The sequence below is a fragment of the Fusarium venenatum genome, assembly GCF_020744135.1.
Source record: "Fusarium venenatum strain MPI-CAGE-CH-0201 chromosome Unknown EDB82scaffold_3, whole genome shotgun sequence".
Taxonomy (NCBI): Eukaryota; Fungi; Ascomycota; class Sordariomycetes; order Hypocreales; family Nectriaceae; genus Fusarium; species Fusarium venenatum.
This window is the reverse complement of record NW_027072131.1, coordinates 1,974,343-1,992,879: the sequence shown is the minus strand read 5'-3', so window position 1 is coordinate 1,992,879 and position 18,537 is coordinate 1,974,343. Positions and strand designations below refer to the sequence as shown.

The following is an 18,537-nucleotide window of genomic DNA, read 5'->3' as shown; positions in this document are numbered from 1 at the left end:
ACTGCCCGGTACAACTACCGTACCGCGGAAAAGGCACATCGAATTCCGATGGGAAATGTGATAACACCTTTCCGTGGCTTTGTAGATATTTACTTGGTCAGGCATATAGTTCAGAAAACGTCATGAACTCTCTTGGTGTTACCCAGAGCTCCTCATGACAATCAGTTTTATAAAAAGGATAACGATCTAGCCACAGTACACAGCTGTAGGCCTAGTGGCTCAAGACACATATTCGTTTACTCAATAGTATCGTTGTATATAACCGGTTATTGAGAGCTGCTTGCTCAAATATTGTTAATTAGGTCTTTATGAACATAATAGCATGGTATACAGCATGTATCATATCTAGGACTATGGCAGATCATTGAAACTTTCTATTTTCACCTCTAAGAGAACAAAAATCTAGCATGCCGGGCAGGATTGAATAAATGCGGTATCGGCATGCCTATGCCAAGGGTAGGTATCCTGGGGAAACCCTCGTGCTCTTAAGTGCTCCAGTACTCTAGTTATGCATTTTCATCGTTTGGCCAACCGACAATCTGCTTCCATGGCAGTATTACTCTGCATTGACCAGAGTTGGGTGGCCCATTTGAATGGTAATGTTCTCCAAAAATGCATCTCGTAGCATAGGGGACAAGAGTCATCAATATATCATGTCGCTTGAAAGCATATCAAGGTTTCGGATGACTGCGCTTCCTCATGGAATACATGCCAGTAAGACGTCAGCTCCGAATTGTTAACGTTAGCAATTGCGTCGACAGATAAAGAACAGGTTTATAGGCAGAACTAATAAAACATAGCTATATATGTGATATAAACAATACTAATGAAGCCAGGTATGTTGCACCATAACCTGAACATGGCAGATGGATCTTGGTGAAGCGGTCAACAAATGTGTCCTTAATGAGAAACCCACAAGCAATGGAAACATAATGGAACATAGCCACGATCCAGGAAAATGCTGGAAGATCTCGTCTTTTATTAGTCTGGTCCCTGAATTTACGTAGCCGTACTAATTGCCCGCAAAGCAAGGATATTGGTGGAGACGTTGCTTTTCTTAGACAGTCTCGTTCGTGTCTGGTCGTGAGAGCATCAAGCCGCCCACATGATCCATGACTACGAGGTGAAGGAACTAATTATTACTGTAGCTTAAGTTTTCAAGGGTCTGCTGGTGCTGTCCACGTACCCGGTCTCTCCGGTGACTGGCTTGGATGGCTGGCAATTCTTCTAGTTTCACCAAAAGATGCCATGCCGCTAATAATAAAAGCGCCAGATTGAAGGGGCGATGGGCTTGTCGCTAACCGCGGATGGCGAGCTTTGGAAGTAATTAGATAAAGGCGATCAGACTCGCACGAAGCCAGGACTGCAGAGTTATGCAAGCTTCGAGTCCAAGCTCTGACCTGGAGATTAGCCTCCTTTTCTTTTCGCCCGTCTCTCCTATATCATGACACGGTCCATATGATCGATCTATGATAGAATAACGGGTCGTCCTCAAAGTCGCAGGACTAAAGTCTAGTAAACTCTACAGTAAATACATCTCTGAGCTTGTCTCAATTAGGACGCCGCGTCGTCCTCGTCGTCCAACGTTAGCGGGTGGCTTGGCCGCATGCCAATCGCAAGCTCAAGCAAATTCAACGGCCTAATGATTGAGCTTTGTGACTGGCAAGGATTGGAGAGTGTTTATAAGGTGACACGACGTCCGGCAATACGGCAGATAAGGATTAAGTTATGCACAGGATAGTCCTCGGAGCAAGACGAGGCGGCAGAACTGGAGGCATACCTTATTACTCAGTCTTGGCTAGAAGCGACACGAGGTCATTGAATACGATGTTTATAACTCATGTGAAAAGATCAAGGACTTGGCTCAACCCCCAGGCTGAACCAAGGCTACTCCACCGGATTTTTGAGCAAACTAGTTGCATTAAAACTACATCTCAACTTGTGGCTCTGACCTCTGGATGATTCCGAGATGAATTACTTGGCTTAAGCCAAAGCTTGACTGAGGTTTTTGGGTGGGTTGAAGTTGGAACTAAACGAGGGGGTTGGTAGGAGGAGAGGGGGTGAATTGTCAGCTCTCAGCTACCTATGGACAGCTATCGTGAGATGCATTTATCCTTGGCTAATAACCTATGATCTTGACTTTAAGAGGTTGATGTGAGGGATAAAAGGACAAGGCCGTTTATTTGGAGGCCAAGGATACCCCACAAACTTGACGATTGGCTATATCATGGATAGGACATGGAAAGTAATGATGGGTTTAGAATCATCATGGCTACCAAGTGCTGCCCATCATGGCCACAAATGTTGGATCATGATCAGAGTGGCGGTAACCCATTATCCTGGAATCGACCGCTAAAAAAAAAACTAAAAAAAAAACTAACTCAATTTGTATAATCTTCGAGTATAGATATGCATAAAGAACATATTTTCCTGTATCTTGGATGCGTTTCAAACCTTGGCTAACTCAAGCCTTGATTCCACCCGTCTCTTGTTAAAGTTACCAGGGCCCCTTGTTGCTCGTGGACCAGTAATCAGCCACAGCGCAGCATGGAGTGACGAGGTATTGCTGTTGGTTCGTTCAATTGGACACTGTTTTCTCGCTTTGATCGAGACCTAGAATCTAAAAGATACTACAGATGCATTAGACCGCGGCCTGTTGGAGTTTATTGTCAAAGCCCTCAAGTCCGCCGTTGGAGATTCACTTGCCCGGGCGGTGGAGTAGAAGATTAGTAGGTCTTGGTGGTCTGGTTATTAGGTGTTTGACCCAGGGCAACTGAAATTCAGCCCGTAATGATCAGTGGTTATTATTGTTATGCATGGGCTGGACCCGAGAGATCCATTGTGGGTGCCCCCATTTAGGTGATCCACCACTAAAAAATGGCCCCCCAAGCCGCAGCAGTCCTTATGACGACGACAATTGACGTGACCTCAACTGGAAGTGAGATCCATGAATGGGGGACCTAGACTCAGACTCAGGCCATACCTTGCCTTTACCTTACCAGACTTAGATGAGCTTCATTCGTTTTTTGCTTTTCTATTTTCCTTCGACTCTTTCTACCCGTCTCTCGTTTGAAATACTTTCTTCATCTACCTACCTAATCCTAGCAAAAAAACCCCTCTTGTCCTATCCCATCCCATCCTGTCCTGTCAATCTCTTTCTTTGGTTAGCGGCCGCCCTGGTTTACGATACATACTACCCAGCTAGCTCCTCTTTTTTTGTTAAAGGCATCCATTCTCATCTATTATCATATCACTCACCACTGGTGGTGGCTCTGACTTCTTTTTTTCTCTTTTATCTTTGCTCTCCTTTTCCTTGGTCCAAGCCTTGGACTTATCTCTCATTCCTCTTCAGAAACCTCACGTCCTCGTCTCCGGGACCACCGGATCGGAAACTTCATACCTCCTACGGCACGCCTCGTATCATCGAAGCCTCCGTCCCGCTCGCATTCTTGACAACACTTCAGACCAAGTCAAGTCTCCTATCTTCTGCACTGTTATCGACTCACGGTTCTTGGCAGTGTCTTAGCATGCCATGCCCAAAGCTGTGATCTAGATCTCTCATGCTTTCGATCTGAGCTACAGTAACTCTCCTGGTCACCACGACGTCACCCTTGAATATTGGTCTCATCCAAGCCATTCCCTCGCCGCCGATCAGCCAACCGACACGGAACCTTACTCAACTCGCACCGTGATATCTATCTACTCTATTTATCTGTCGTTTTTTCTCTGTTCTCGCGCACACTGTCTTTATCTGTCTTATACTATCCCTCTTTCAAGGAGTTCTTATCTTGCGTGACTGTCTGCAGTATTTATCAAATTCGTCTTTGGCCGAATTGGAACAGTCGTATTGTGCAGACGTAGCGCTCAGTTTCCTGGCGCATTCCTCAGCCATATACTACTCGCAACGCTCAACTTCACCAAACCCAAAAAACTGAGTTGAAGGCGTTGGCACCACACGCACCCACATCCCGCTTCGATAACGACAACGCATGCGGGAGGTCCTTGAAGCCTGGTTCGTTCAACTTCTGCGACATTGCATCGTAACCGAAAGCACTGAGACATCTTGACGTCGACACCATCCTGTTACCCAGCCCGCGGTTTCCATCCCATATCCATTTCGTTTGCGGGCTCATACCAAACCAACGAACGAACCTTCAGTTGTTTTCAAATCAGGAGTTTGGTGTCGTGTGCATCCTCGACGTTGTCGGCATGCTGAGCATAGCTTTACAGCCCGATATATTTCTCTATCTCTACTGATTTCAGAAACTTGAAGAGTCGAACCTCAAAACCTACGGACGATTCTACCCCAAGCACAACCACGAGTTTGCCAAAATGAACGAAAAATGGAAGAGGATGACTCTTCCAACCCTCAAGACAACACCACCGGTACCAATTCCCAATGATGGGAGCAAAGGATTCGACACCGGCGATGGAAAGAAACCCCGCGTCTTCTCCAAGGCGCTTCGTTCGCTCAGCAATTCCTCAATGGAGTCCGTGTCACAAAGCCCATCCCGAAGCTCATCCTCTATGCGACGCCTACAAAAGACCCATTCCGGCTCGGGTTCCATGATTGACAGAATACACCGTCGAGTATCGATAGCCTCACCAATGAGCGCGTCTGCTCCCGAATTTGCTGCGATTGCCCCTGAAGTGCCTTATTCTTCGATGGAACTTATTCAATCCGGGCCACTCAAGACTGATGTTACACTCCTAAAAGCTCGTGCCGAGTATCTGGTTTTGACTGATACGTGCTTGATCAAATTTGGGGGTGTAGATAGCGCGAAAGCTACTTTTCCGCAGATCAGGACAGGCGATGGAACGTTGAAACCAAGCAGTTCGCACAGTACAAGCAAATCATCCTCTGACATACGCATGGAGATCCCTCTGCGTTCCATTGTTGGGGTTTTTAACGAAGAAGGCTCGAGCCCACGGTTTGGCATCGAAATCTGGTGGTTTTCGCAGTGGCCTAAACTGGCATACTCAAAGGCACATTTGTTCTTCATGTTGCCCGAGGATCGCGATGACTGGCTAGCCAACATTCAAAAGACCTGCAGAATCAGCCATAGACGATCACCATCTCCATCCTTAATACCCAGCAACCTAAGAACAAGAATCAACCACATTGTGGAGACCACAGAAACCGATTCGAATGCGAATGTCTCAAAAATTTTGACATTTCCCGTGGTCAAGCGTACAATTGGTGCACTCCAAAAGGCCAACTCAAGCGACGACTCGCAGCACTTCTCAGATGGGTCCTCGTTCTATATTGTTATTGGGTCAGCTATGTTGTACTTCATCGAGGTCCTAAAGGCAGATTATACAACTACCCCTGGTGATTTGCGTGTCAAGGTTCAGTCCTATGGAACAGTCTCACTGATACGGTTCCGGGCCTCCGTTGCGTCGCATGAGCAACGGTTTGTCATAAGCTTTCGGTAAGTTACATCAGAAGCAACGTGAATCATGATTTTGAATGCTGATGTGTGTCAGATTACCTCTTGGTCGCGAAAACCGACTCGAGCTTGCAAGTGTCCATTACCGACATGTCATCGAGGCCATGACCAAAGTAGACCGAGAGCTGAAGCCCATGTGGCCACAGCATTTGCAAAAGGCCATTTTCGATATCAAAGGTCTTCCTCCACCACTTCAATTGACCTCTGGAAACGATTTGGGAGGTCTCGAACGAAGCTTACACGCCTACTGCGCCGCTTTCAAGGTCCAGGTTCCAAGCTGGACCATTGAATGGAACACACCCTCCCAACCAGCCTTCCGCCTGTTGCCTCCGACCAACCAACCATATTCTACTCTGCAATTGCTTGCAATGTTCCGTGCCCTACGTTATAACAGTTATTTCAAAGAACTGTCTTTCCGCAACATCGATTTGTCTGGTCTTGCTGGGAAGAAGGATTACTCACACTTTGGAGATACCATTGCTTACACATCACTCAACGGAGTTAAGATCTCTGAAGAGCATTATGATATTCTCATGCAATCCTCTGTCCTTAGTCAAGAGATTCACGCCCTGGCGTTTTCCTCTGAATCGATACGAAGCATGGACTTGAGGAACATACTGGGCCCGCGAAGCATCATTGGTCGTTCCAAAGACCCTGAGGGTGCCCGCAGAGTCAGTTCGGAGGTCTTGCGACCCATCCTACTCTTACTGAAGCGCCAAGCTTGTCTTTGCCATAGCATCACCATGTCTGGCAACCTCATTGCACCAAGTGATATTGAGGAACTGGCCAATCTCCTCATTCTTGACGAGGTCTACATGAAAAAGATTGACGTATCCAATTGCGGTCTGGGTGATGAAGGTCTCACTACTCTCTGGGCAGGTATCCCAGGTCAAGGGGCTAGCCTACAGCACATTGACACCTCAGAGAATCAGGGCACGGTCAAGTTCGAGATTATTCGTGACTCACTCAGTCAACTTCAAGCTATAAGAAAGCTGAACATAGCTGGCAACACGAGAATCCCATACGATGTCCCGTTATTCGAGGACTACGTGCTAAACTCTTGGTCTCTAGAGGAACTTGACTTGTCCGGAATTGCTGTAAGTAATCTCCTATGATGACTGGGTTGACAAAAACTAACAAGACTTGTTCAGCTTAACGCTCCAACCGTTGATATCTTGACCGCGTACCTGGCGTCACAAACTTCGGAACGCCTTCGTGTTCTTCGTTTGAGCAAATGCGGTCTGACAGGTGCTCAAATCGCCCAGATGTTCTATGCAATGGGCCAGGGTAGGCAGATCACATTTTACATCAACGGCAATCGCTTGGACGAGGGTATCGACGATTTGTGTGCTGTCATTGGCGAATGCTTTGGGCCCTGGGGCCTTTTCGTGCAGATGGTCGAGTTTGCTTTGGAGGCTAATTACATCAAACTTCTGGAGGCGTTGACGGTCAACAACACAATCGAGTGCCTGAGTCTTGCTGGTACCGCTACTCCTGACTCGGCCAGTGAGACGGCCTGCAGAGCAATCTCAAATTTGTTCTCGCAAAACCACACAATCAGGTTTCTGGACCTCTCTGGGTTTGATGCCAAATTAGATGAGGGTCGCCTTGGTCGAGGCTTCTCGAAATCTCTTGGTGGCCTTCGTTTCAACACAAAGTTGGAACATCTGCGCGTACGAAGTCAAATGCTGAACGTCAACATCGGAGACCTGGCTGAAGCCATCTCTGCTAATAAGACACTCCACAGCTTAGACTGTGAGGGCAACGATTTCAACCTCTCTAATTTTAGACATCTCGTACGACATCTAAGCGACAATACGACGGTCCGCTATTTTTCAGCGTTTTCAGATCGTGATCTTGCACAAACAATTCAAAAGTCTGTGGACAGTGCCGTCGCGACTGCAACGACGTCAGTACGCAGACAATCCATGATGTCCAAGCTGCGACACGAAAAGGTCCCACAGAATGTCAACGATCCTTTGGCGCAGCAATTGCGAGAAGGGTGGGAAGACGCAGTTCACACACAGCAAGAGGTTTTAGAGAGAAACCGACTGCTCTTCGAGGAAGGCGAAGATGGTCGTTTGGACTCGGGCCATGACGGGCACCTGCTTTGCGAAGGTGAGGAGGACTTCTCCAAAGCATTCGGTGGGCTAGCACTGCTAGCTTTCGAGTCCAAGAGGGCATTGAATCGTCGCACTTCCAACCCGTATTTGAGCAACAAGAGGGCCAGCATGATCTCCCTGGGTCCAGCTCGTCTGGTGAGCGCGGAGCCAGGCCCCAGAGTTGCGAGATCTTGGTCAAGGTCATACTCGATTGTCTCGAGTGAAGGAGGCATAAGTGCAGCAGAGAGCCCAAGTACAAGTTCAGCGGTTCCTACCCCTCCCGAGCCGGACAGTCCAGTCGACAAAGAGTACCTAGTAGGGAACCAGCAAAACGGGCATGACGATGGCCTCGATTACGAGTACAGCTTTGCGGACCCTCATGATACTGATTTTGGATTGGAACTACGAGCCCATCGACGATTCTGGAGCGATGAGGCTGGGTGTATTGAGGAAGAGGACCATGGAGTGCAGTTTGACGAACGGCACGCGTGAGACGAGGATAATGAAAACTAATGGAGAAAATGCGTGTAAGGACAATGGTATTGTAGTCGACCCTTTCCCGATCATTCCGGAGTTCTTTTTTATTGGGCATATGGCACATGGAAGCAGGCGCTTGATGGTTTTGGTACAATTATCTTGTTTGTGGTTTTGGTGCATTCTTTTTGCGTATAAATTACTCTTGATACCCTTCGCTATTTCTGTTTACTTAGACGAGCTGAATTAAATATCTTAACTGTTTCGATGAGCCTCGTAATTCTTTGGCCTACCTTAGTAGTTAAGGTGCATATGTCAGTATCCATGATAGCTATGTGAAAGAAGCGTAATGAACTCAATACATGCTAATAAGCTCCAGATAGGAAAAGACCACTAATCCCTGTTTGTCATTCCAACTTAGGAGAGTCCTATCCATGGAGCTCAGCCACCTCAATTTGCTTTGGGCTTCCATTCCCCTGTAAAAGCCCACTGATGCCTTGGCGGGCCACTAGAAGCGCTCCGGCTACTCTCCACGGGGGACACACTCCACTAGAAACCTTCAGCAACCTACCTGCCCAAAGACGACGCTCGTCATCACGTACGAAAGCCACTCTCTTACTCCTCCATCATCACATCCAATCTTGTGGATGCCCTCTGTCTACTCCGCGATTACCGACTGAGGGCCTTACAGTTCTTTAATATTGTATTTCTCATCTTATTATTGCATTTTCGAGCTTGAACTTCTATTACGGGAGCTTCCACGCCCCAGAGACTGTCTTTTGGTTCCTCGCAACCCCCGAATTTAGCGCCTCCTCGACACCCAAACCAGATCTCGTACGTGGTCTTGGGAATAGGAATCAACCACAATGTACTCCAACTCGAACGCCTATCTAGGCGGTAACAGCCAGCGACCTGGTGGTCAGCAGCAGCAATATGGCGGAGGATCGTTTGGTAACATGGGCGCTGGTCAGCAGCCTGGCCAGCAACCCAGTCCTTTTGCGCCTCAACCTACAGGCTTCGGACAAGCTCCTTTGCAGCAACAGTATACTGGCTTTCCAATGCAAGGCCAGGGACTGCAGCCGCAACAGCCTCTCCAGCAACAATACACTGGGTTCCCTGGCCAGCAACAGCAACAGCCTCAACAGCAACAACCCTTTCAGACTGGTGCACCCGCGATGCCCTCGATCCCACCCCAGTTCCAGCAACAATTCCAACAGCAGCAGCAGCAGCAGCAGCAGCAGCCAACTGGCTTCTCTGCCTCCCCTCAGCCGGCATCCGGGCCATCCAACCCCCCTGCGGTACCAATGAAACCACAAGCTACCGGTTTCACTGAGATGGCCGCGTCCTTCCAGACAGGTGGTACTGCAAAGCCACGAGGCCGAAGACCAGAAAAGCCGCAGCCTAACAAGATTCCCAACATCCGACTGTCTTTTATCACAGCACAGGACCAAGCCAAGTTTGAGACCTTGTTCAAATCCGCAGTTGGTGACGGTGGAATGACCATGTCAGGAGAAAAGGCGCGCGATCTACTTATGCGATCAAGACTTGATGGCGACGCTCTATCTCATATCTGGTAAGAATGACCCCTATTGACTTCCTTTTTGTAGCTCCAATGTATGGTGTTAACATATCTTAGGACTCTCGCCGATACTACTCGTGCTGGACAGCTCTACTTCCCCGAATTCGCCCTCGCCATGTACCTGTGCAACTTGAAGCTTACCGGCAAGCAGTTGCCGCCTAACCTACCCGACAACATCAAGAACGAGGTTTCAAGCATGGTAGATATCATCAGCTTCAGCATCGCTGACGACGCTACTCCTTCAGGCGGTGCTTCTCTCACCTCTGACACCAGGACCAACACTGCGACTCCCCCAACTATCCAGCAACCTCAACCTCAGCAGCCCCCACCTCAACCTCAAGCATCCAACGCGCAGCTACTTCAAGCGCAAATGACGGGGTTCCCTGGGCAACAGACAGGATTTGGACAACAGGGCCTACAGAGCCAAGCGACCGGTTTCCCTGGGATGCAGAACCCCCAGCCCACCGGATACAGTGGTCCTCGGCCTCCAATGCCCCCTATGCCTACTGGCTATGGCCAATCGCTGACTCCTGGTCCTGCGGGTGGTATGGCAGCTCCCTTGAATGCCCAGCCTACTGGACGACCTGGTCAATGGGGCCTTGTCAATGCGCCTGCAACAGGTCTCCCCAACATTGATGCTCTCCAGGCTCAGATGATGCCTCAGCAAGGTCGCGAAGCCGGAAACTTTACCACTCAGGGCCTCCAAGGAAACGCTGTCATTCCCTGGGCGATTACAAAGGAAGAGAAGACCCGTTACGACTCTCTTTTCAAGGCTTGGGACGGTCTTAGCAAGGGCTACATTGGTGGCGACCAGGCCATTGAGATCTTCGGACAAAGTGGACTCGAGAAGCCCGACCTGGAGCGGGTCTGGACTTTGGCTGACCACGGTAATAAGGGCCGTCTGGATCTCGACGAATTCGCTGTTGCCATGCATTTGATCTATAGAAAGCTCAACGGTTACCCATTGCCCAACAACCTCCCTGCTGAGCTTGTTCCTCCTTCTACACGTAACTTCAGCAAATCGATCGGTACCCTGAAGTCAATGCTTCACGATGAATCCGAATTCCGCACCAAGTCCGGCGCGGCTCTCTTGCCTCAGAAGACGGGCGTCAGCTACATGAAGAACCGCTCACTCAGGGGCGCGCCTGCCGGAGCTATTGCTGGTAAAAAGGATGCCACAGTCTTCAAGAACGAAGACGAGCAGTTTGGTTACAGATCTAGTGCTCGTCGTAGGGTTGGCAACAATTCTCCTCGGCCTGAATCTCCCGCCTCTGTTGCTTCGAACGATGATTTGACTATTGACCAGCTCAAGAAGAAGATCAAGGAGAAAGAAGTTCTTCTGGATGCTATGGATTTTGCTGACGAGAAGAACCTTGAAGAAGACGACATTCTCGATCGTCGCGATCGACGTGAGGCCGAAGAGCTTTACCGCCGCATTCGTCGCATCCAAGAGGATATTGATTCCCACCCTGATGCGGCCCTAACAAGCGGGGATTCTGAAGCTGAGCGAAGAGCCCTCAAGCGGCAGCTCCAGAACCTTACGGATAAGGTTCCTGAGCTTGCTTCCCAGGTGCGAAGAACTGAGAAGGCCATCATGGACGCCAGACTGGAACTTTTCCGCATCAAGGATGCTAAGGCTCACCCTAACAGTGGTGCTCCTATCGTAGGAACTGGGCCTGGTGGTACTGTGACCGAATCGGATCGTCTCAAGGCCAGGGCCAAGGCCATGATGCAGCAGCGAACTGCTGCTCTGACTGGCAAGAAGGTCGATGTTGGCACTGAGGACGTCGATGCGCCTAAGCGACTTGAAGAGGAGAACATCAAGGTCAAGAACGAGAAGGAGAGCAACGAGCGCATGGTCCGCGATGTTGAGGAGAGTGTTCGAGACTTTGCCCGCGGCATTGAGGATAGTCTCAAGGAGGGTGGTCGTGACAACACTAGTGAGCACGAGAAGCGCCGCTGGGAGGATGCGCTTGGCGTAGAGGATGAGGTTCGCGATTTCATCTTCGATCTTCAGCGTGAAAGCCGCAGCGCCCGTGTCCGTGCTCAGGACAAACGACCTGCTCGAAGCTCTGCACGAACCGAGGAGGCTCGGCCGGAACGTGTTGCCAGCCCCCGAGTAGAGGATCCCGTCTCAACTTCTCGTACTTCTACGCCCAGTGCTGGAGGATCATACTCCGCGTACAAGACTCCTGAGGAGCGAGCTGCTTTCATTAAGCAGCAGGCTGAACAGCGTATGGCCGAGAGGCTGGCCGCTTTGGGAATCAAGGCTCCCACCAAGGCTGGTGAGACAGCTGCCCAGCGCATGGAGCGTGAACGATCCGAGCGAGCCGCAAAACTGCGCCAGGCCGAGGAGGAAGATGCTCGCAGGGAGGCCGACCGTCAGGCTCGTCTCGCTGAAGAGCAGGGAGGCCCTCCTCCTGCCGCTGAGCAGCCCAAGACTGAGGCCAAGAAGCAGCCTCCTCCCCCACCAACCCGACACCGTGGCAAGCCTGAAGCGGACCAGGAGGCTTCAAAGCAAGCTGAGGAAGATAGACTTACTCGCGAACATGAGCAGCAACAGCGCGAGACGCAACAGATGGAGTGAGTCCTACATTAAAAGTCCATACAGTCAGAGTACTAACGAATTCATAGGGATGATGCAAAGGAACAGGAGGATGAACTTGCCAAGGAGCGAGAGGCTTCTGAAGCCCGGCTTAAGGCTCTTGAGGAACAGGTGAAGCAAGGCAAGCTCCGCAAGGAGGAAGAGAAGAAGCGGAAGAAGGCTGCCATGGCCGAGGCCAAAGACAAGGAGGCCAAGCTTGCTGCTCGAAAGGCCGAGATTGAGGCTGCTCGACAGCGGGAGCTTGAGCTTCAACGACAGCTTGAGGCTATGGAAGATGGCGATAGTTCATCGTCCGATGATGACGAGGGTCCCCGGCAGGTCACCCCCCAGGCTTCTACACCTACAAGAAGTGACAGTCAAGTGGCTAGCCAGGCAGAGGAAAAGCAGCCCTCGCCGCCCCCTGCCGAGGCTGTCTCGTCTCCTCCCCCTCCGTCAATGGTTGTTACATCGCCGCCCAGTGAGACTGAGAGTAAGAACCCATTCTTCCGGATGATGTCTCAGTCGAACGAAGGTACACCCGCTGCTGCTCCGGCTCCTTCGGCACCCTCGGCCACAAACCCTTTCCATAGGATGACACAGAACCAGGAGGCCAGATCTCCCTCAGCTCCTGTCTCTCGTCGCCGTGCAGACACGGACGACTGGGGTTCTGATAACGACGATAAGGACGACGACTCCGACGACGAGCGACCTGGTGGTGGCAGCGCAGCTCAGCTAGCCTCTATACTGTTTGGTACTATGGCACCTCCTCGTCCTCTTTCAGCAGCTGGTAGAGAGTCGGCAACAAACAGCCCTGCTCAGACGACTTCTGCTTGGGCTAACACACCTCCTGCTCCTCCAGTGTCGAACGATGATGGTGGAGCTCCAGTGTCTTCTCCGCCTCCCCCTCCACCGATGCCCGGCAATGGTGCGCCCAATTCTCCTCCTCCGCCGCCGCCTATGCCCGGAAGTAACGGCCCTCCTGCTCCCCCGCCGCCACCACCGCCTATGCCATCAGCTGGAGCACCTCCTCCTCCTCCAATGGGCGGCGCTCCTCCTCCTCCTCCTCCTCCCCCCCCTGGCAATGCGCCAGCTCTTCCTTCCGGCGGTGGTCGACCAGCCGGCTTCTTGAGCGAGATCCAGCTGGGCAGGTCTCTCAAGAAGACAACCACCAAGGACAGCAGCTCATCTGCAGTAGCAGGTCGAGTTTTGGATTAATGGTTTTGCGTGCATAGCTTGGAGAAGGACTATTGATCATGATGAGATGGGACGCGAGACAGGTGTGACGTTGAACAAGGGATGGCTTTTTGTGTGAGGCGTATATAGCTAGTTAGGTAGTCGATAATGTTAGTAGTTTCGAATACGATTAGATCGTTGTCCTGACCTTTTCGGTACTACCGTTGTGACATGGCATGGCGGAGGAGTCTCGTGCTTGAGATATGTTCTGTCCGAGGCAAGGTGCCTCATGGGGAACGTTGCGAGTTATGCTGTGAAGCCACTTATGAAGTACGATGCCGCTTCACGGCAATGGTGTACTCTGGCAGGACAGCCCAGTCTCGTGGTCCGATCGACATCGGTGACTACATATGGCTCAGATGGTGATACGTCGGCGTTGAAACGGTCTCAGTCAAGTCTCAAGCTAGTTTTGGTAATGAATGTTTTGCCGTGCGAGTTTACTCCATAGACTACAGTTTTACTAAGAGAAATTGAGAAAGTGGCCTCGGCATTGGAAGACTTTAGAAGCAAGCATTATTCAGCCTTTTCACTAATGGAAATTAGAAGGAAGCATTTCAGTGGCAGCTAATGAGAGGCATGTTGAACAGGCGAGATACGTAGTGCAAGTGGACATGTCAATCTGAATGAAACATGAAAAGTCGGGATCAAGCGAAGGGTACAAGGATGTACAAAGTCAAGTACGGTATGTTGGGATGTGTTCTCGACGGTGTTTCTCATTCCATTTGAGCCATTGAGTTATGCCTTGAAGGAGGATATTAATGAGATATGTAGTTTCGTTGGTGAATGCATAGAAATTAGAGGTCTAGGCTGCTAGGGATGGTAAAGCATGTTGCAGCGCTGGGTGTCTGCCGGACGGAGATGGGGCCGAGATATGCCGGAAGCTTGGTCAAGAAGATTTAAACTAAAGAGCAGGGGGGGCATGATATCAGCTATGGAAGTACTGGACTAAGTCACTTATTGGGATATGTGCCGAGTATTACCACGGAGCGTCCGGTATACGCAGGGATAAATGAGCTGTGTCCAACAAACTCCACGATAGACAGGGCCAGAACTATACGGGTGGATCGTGAAGAGAAGAATAAACGGACGAACAAACACACGGACGGCTATTAGTTTAAAAGAGCGAGGGTAAAAGAAGTGAAAAGAAGAAAAGAATGGAAGTGAGCATCTGACTGGACGAAAGCTCAGATCACCGTGAGATACGTCTGGCCTCAATCTACAGGGCCAGAGGTGATAGATAACTCCTACTAGTTGACCAAGCAGATGGGAACCTGAACCTGGTCTCCTCTCGGTTAGTCTGAGGGAACTAGATGAGTTGTCAAAGTGTAAAGGGAAAAAGGTCTGATCTTTTTATTTAAGAAACTTGATTGTGCAAGATTAGCACCCGCGTATTATTATGCAAGAAAATAGCAGGTGACAGACAGATATCTCGCCATTGTTAGGGATCCAGTGGTTTCTGGATCTTTAGCTTTTTACTATTCCCTGTCCTGCCTGGATTTACGTTTCATCTTTTTTCTGTTCACCTTTACAGGGTTGATAATGATCCCAACAAGGCATAATCCTTCCCCCCAATGTCCATATCAGGAACCATTTAAAGCCCTTGCGTCAGGAAGGTGAATTTTGAATGTGCGGAGGAAAAAAAAGACAAGTCCTGGCCTGATCTGGCCTGGCCTGAACTCACCCCCGGCCCTTGACTCTTGCGAGGGAAGGGTACTGGGATGCTGGAACGAATAGCTTCGTGGAGCGTGTTCGATGTGGATACTAGTTTAATTGAAGATGGAGCACGAGACTTGATCAGCTTCTTTTTAAAGAAATCAGAGTGAATTTGGTTCTGATTCTGACAGCGGTCATGATGTCACCCCATACGAAGTATATGGCAGCCAGTCTCACTTAGTAGGCTGCTACTAAGCTGGACTACAGTAAAAGAAACGGATTCCATTCAGGGGATTGATTCAAGCCTGATACATACTAAAAAGTTAGGTTTGGGTCTCTTTTTACGAGGCGACGGGTATAATCCGAAAAAAGGGAGAGGGACAAAAGAGCGGTCAAAGTGATTGTAATTTAATTAATCAAGTCGTTCAATCAAATCAACAATTGATTGATACTGTAATGATGATGCTTGGGTCAGGTCACCCGTGTCAGATCAGCTGTAAACGGCCGCATATTGGGTTACATGGCTTCTCATTCCTCGTGGTGGTGAAGTCGAAAAGAGGTTGGATGAGAGTTTGTTAGGTTACTACCCAAAGAGGCAATGAGTAAATAATGTAGTCAAGTTTAGCAGTTGAGAGCGCGTGAGGGGAAACGCGTCGTAAGCCCGGGAATATTGAGGATACGAGACGGAAGAGGAGGGGGAATCCAATCCAACCTTTTTTGTGGCTTTATCATGATGACGCCTCAATGAGCACAGTATACCACGGCACAGTGCAGTGCAGTGTATCTATTATAGAGTCTTCAGTAATAGTACCCCGCTGATTCTGATCTCGACATGGGAGATATCCAGGGTTATCCTTCTTGGCTTTGCCGTGTTTCCCCCTCCTCTGAGCCGAGTGCTGCGCCATATTTTGCTAGTTCTTCCACTGTATCCGTAAATGGAAACTACCTCATATCAAGCTGCAAGGCAAGGAGGCTTGAAAACCATCGACAGCTGAAACTCGAAAGATCTATCCCAAGTATGGAGCAAGGATCATCAACTACTGGCAGCTCTAGGCTGGAACTGTGCTAGGTCACCTACCGTAACAAATCTTGGTTGCACTTGAGGCGGATTCTTGGATTTGGGAGGTTCGGCTATCGACTTTGTTTTCCTGTTCGAAAGGACCCTGTTCATTCCAGACTTTTTTTTTTTTTTTTTTTGGAGAAAAAGTTTGGGAATTGGCTTTGTGCACGCGTTTATCTAGATCAACACAATATCTGTATAACGATATACTTTGCAACTGCTAAATCTTGAAAGTCGAATCTACCGAGTACAGAGTTGCAAATGTTTAATCCATGGATATCAGTATCTAGAGACCAGATATTTACCGCTGATCTCTAACTGAATGTCTTAAACCCCGAGGTCCCCGAAATTGTCAAGATGGTAAAGTAAGACAGCGAAAGTCAAAGGGAGAAAGAGGGGTTCCCTTGCTCGTATCACGACATCGGATCGGATAGGATATGGTTTAGATTGGCACATGGCTTTCTTGCTTTTTCCTCTTCAGCCTCGATTAGGTCAGTCTAGGAAAGCCAGCCCAACCGCAAACTACTAACACTGACTGATGGTAAACTTGGAGGTTATTTCCTTCACATGCAAGGGAGGCTAATTAGCATGTGGTAATCGGCCCTCTTTTGTTGAGCCCCGATAATAATGAGGATCTGATCATTAAAGAAAGCTCCGTTGTTGTCGTTTATTAATAAAGAATCGAACATGATGAGCACAGAATGACGATATAGTACATGAGAATTGGAATGAAGTAGTGCGGGGAATAGGAAGGTAGTAAGGTAATGCGAACTGCAGCTCTCTCTCAAGGTGCATGCTATATGCAGTACTATGCGTGCTGTGCAGTTTTGTAAGAACCTTTTCAGGCACATACATGCTAATGAAATCAAATCTGAGATGGATGCACTTCGCTTTTCTTCTTTTCATGCAGCCTTTAAACCCTTCAAGTTGACTGGTTTTGATTGGCTCTTGTCAACTACAATCTAAACAAGAGATACGCGTTGTCTCTGGCCAAAAGACACAACCAGATTAACTTGAAGTCGATCAGTAGATCATAGAGTGGGAGATCATTGACTATCGTCCACATTCTTTGATTTGGAAACAAAAGAAGAACAAGAACCTTGCGCATTGACCCTGTTCTGGTCTGGTCCGACCTGGTCTGACCTTGATCCCCGATCCTCGGTCGGTTCGTCGTTTGACTCTTTCTTTTGTCCTTTTTGGCGGCCGTTTTACCAAAGAGGATGGCGCTTCAGGTCAAGCCGATCCCAGTCAGAATGTCAAAAACGGTTCTTTCTTGGACTTTGAACTGCCTTGGTTTCGCCAAGCAAGCATTCCAACCTGACCAATCATTATTCAAGAAACCCTGTAAAGAACAATGGGCTCGAGCGGGGGGAGGATTACGCTCCGTGATCTTCTCCCGTTACATTCTACCGATATGGATAGATACCCTGGTGGAAGTTTATGCCTGTAGGGTATTGCACAGTACAGAAGTGAGAGTGTGGGAGACCTTTCCATGAGGGATATTGATAAGAAAGGACACGTTGGGCCCTGAGTTGATGAAGAAATTATGTTTGTTAGTATGGGTGGATGCATCTGTAGCTTTCGGCATCTCTAACATTAGATCGCGGTTACTATTGAACGTGGCTGGCTGCTGTTCTGATTAAGGTATAGCATGGACAAGGTTGGCGTTCTCGTTTATCTAAAATGCTTTTTTTTTTCTTTCTTCTTCTTCTTCTTCTTCTTCTTCTTCCTCTCTGACTTTACTTTTCTTTGATGGGCTGTCAAGTGCCAGCTGTCAAACGTCAATCTGTGTGTGATATTTGACAAGAGAAATCGATATACGTAAAAATCATGATGGGTAAAAGTGTGAAACAAGTCAGATCCTCTACCCGTGATACCGTATGAGTTCACTCCAACATGTACAGTACAGTCTGTACATACCCATGTCTGGTCCATCTCGTGTATCCGTACGTACGGACTTTCGCATCCAAGGTAGGATCGGCACCAAAGCACAATCCCAGTGTCTGATCCGGAAGCAGGACCATCAACATCAGCACAAGCACAAGCACAAGCACAGCATATTCGCATCGCATCGCCTCTTGACCTCGCATTGTCTCTCATCGCTTCACCTTGGAAGCACCACTTTTTCAGAAATGACACTACTGCGCGGTTATAATGATCAGGTAGCGACAATCCGGAGCAAGGGAGGGTCAGTCCGGAGGTAGGATATGTAGGTAAACATGGGACATTATTAGAGCAAAGATCGAGATCTGCTGGTGTCATTATCTCCACTGCCCCTACATGCATACACACGTATCAAGTTTCATACTCTGACTACTGTATGCAGCCCATTAAGGCGCCATCTGGTTATCAATTAATAACGAGGTGCCAAAAGCCGGCCCAAACACACAAAAGAGACCGTG

At 49.0% G+C, this 18,537-nt stretch overlaps 2 protein-coding genes across 2 annotated transcripts; both read left to right on the top strand.

Annotated features, from left to right (window-relative positions):
- The first annotated feature begins 4,233 nt into the window (after window positions 1–4,233).
- On the top strand, window positions 4,234–8,144 carry EDB82DRAFT_220220 (uncharacterized protein). The gene is made up of 3 exons (XM_025726874.2): window positions 4,234–5,432; window positions 5,488–6,547; window positions 6,602–8,144. Exons 1-3 carry the CDS (start codon window positions 4,333–4,335, stop codon window positions 8,042–8,044), a joined length of 3,603 nt encoding a protein of 1,200 aa, XP_025581398.1. The 5' UTR covers window positions 4,234–4,332; the 3' UTR covers window positions 8,045–8,144.
- Window positions 8,145–8,608: 464 nt separating this feature from the next.
- Window positions 8,609–13,569, top strand: EDB82DRAFT_538172 (uncharacterized protein). Its single transcript, XM_025726873.2, has 3 exons — window positions 8,609–9,599; window positions 9,663–12,188; window positions 12,240–13,569. The coding sequence occupies exons 1-3, from the start codon at window positions 8,893–8,895 to the stop codon at window positions 13,402–13,404; spliced, it is 4,398 nt and encodes a 1,465-aa protein (XP_025581397.1). The 5' UTR covers window positions 8,609–8,892; the 3' UTR covers window positions 13,405–13,569.
- Window positions 13,570–18,537: the final 4,968 nt, after the last annotated feature.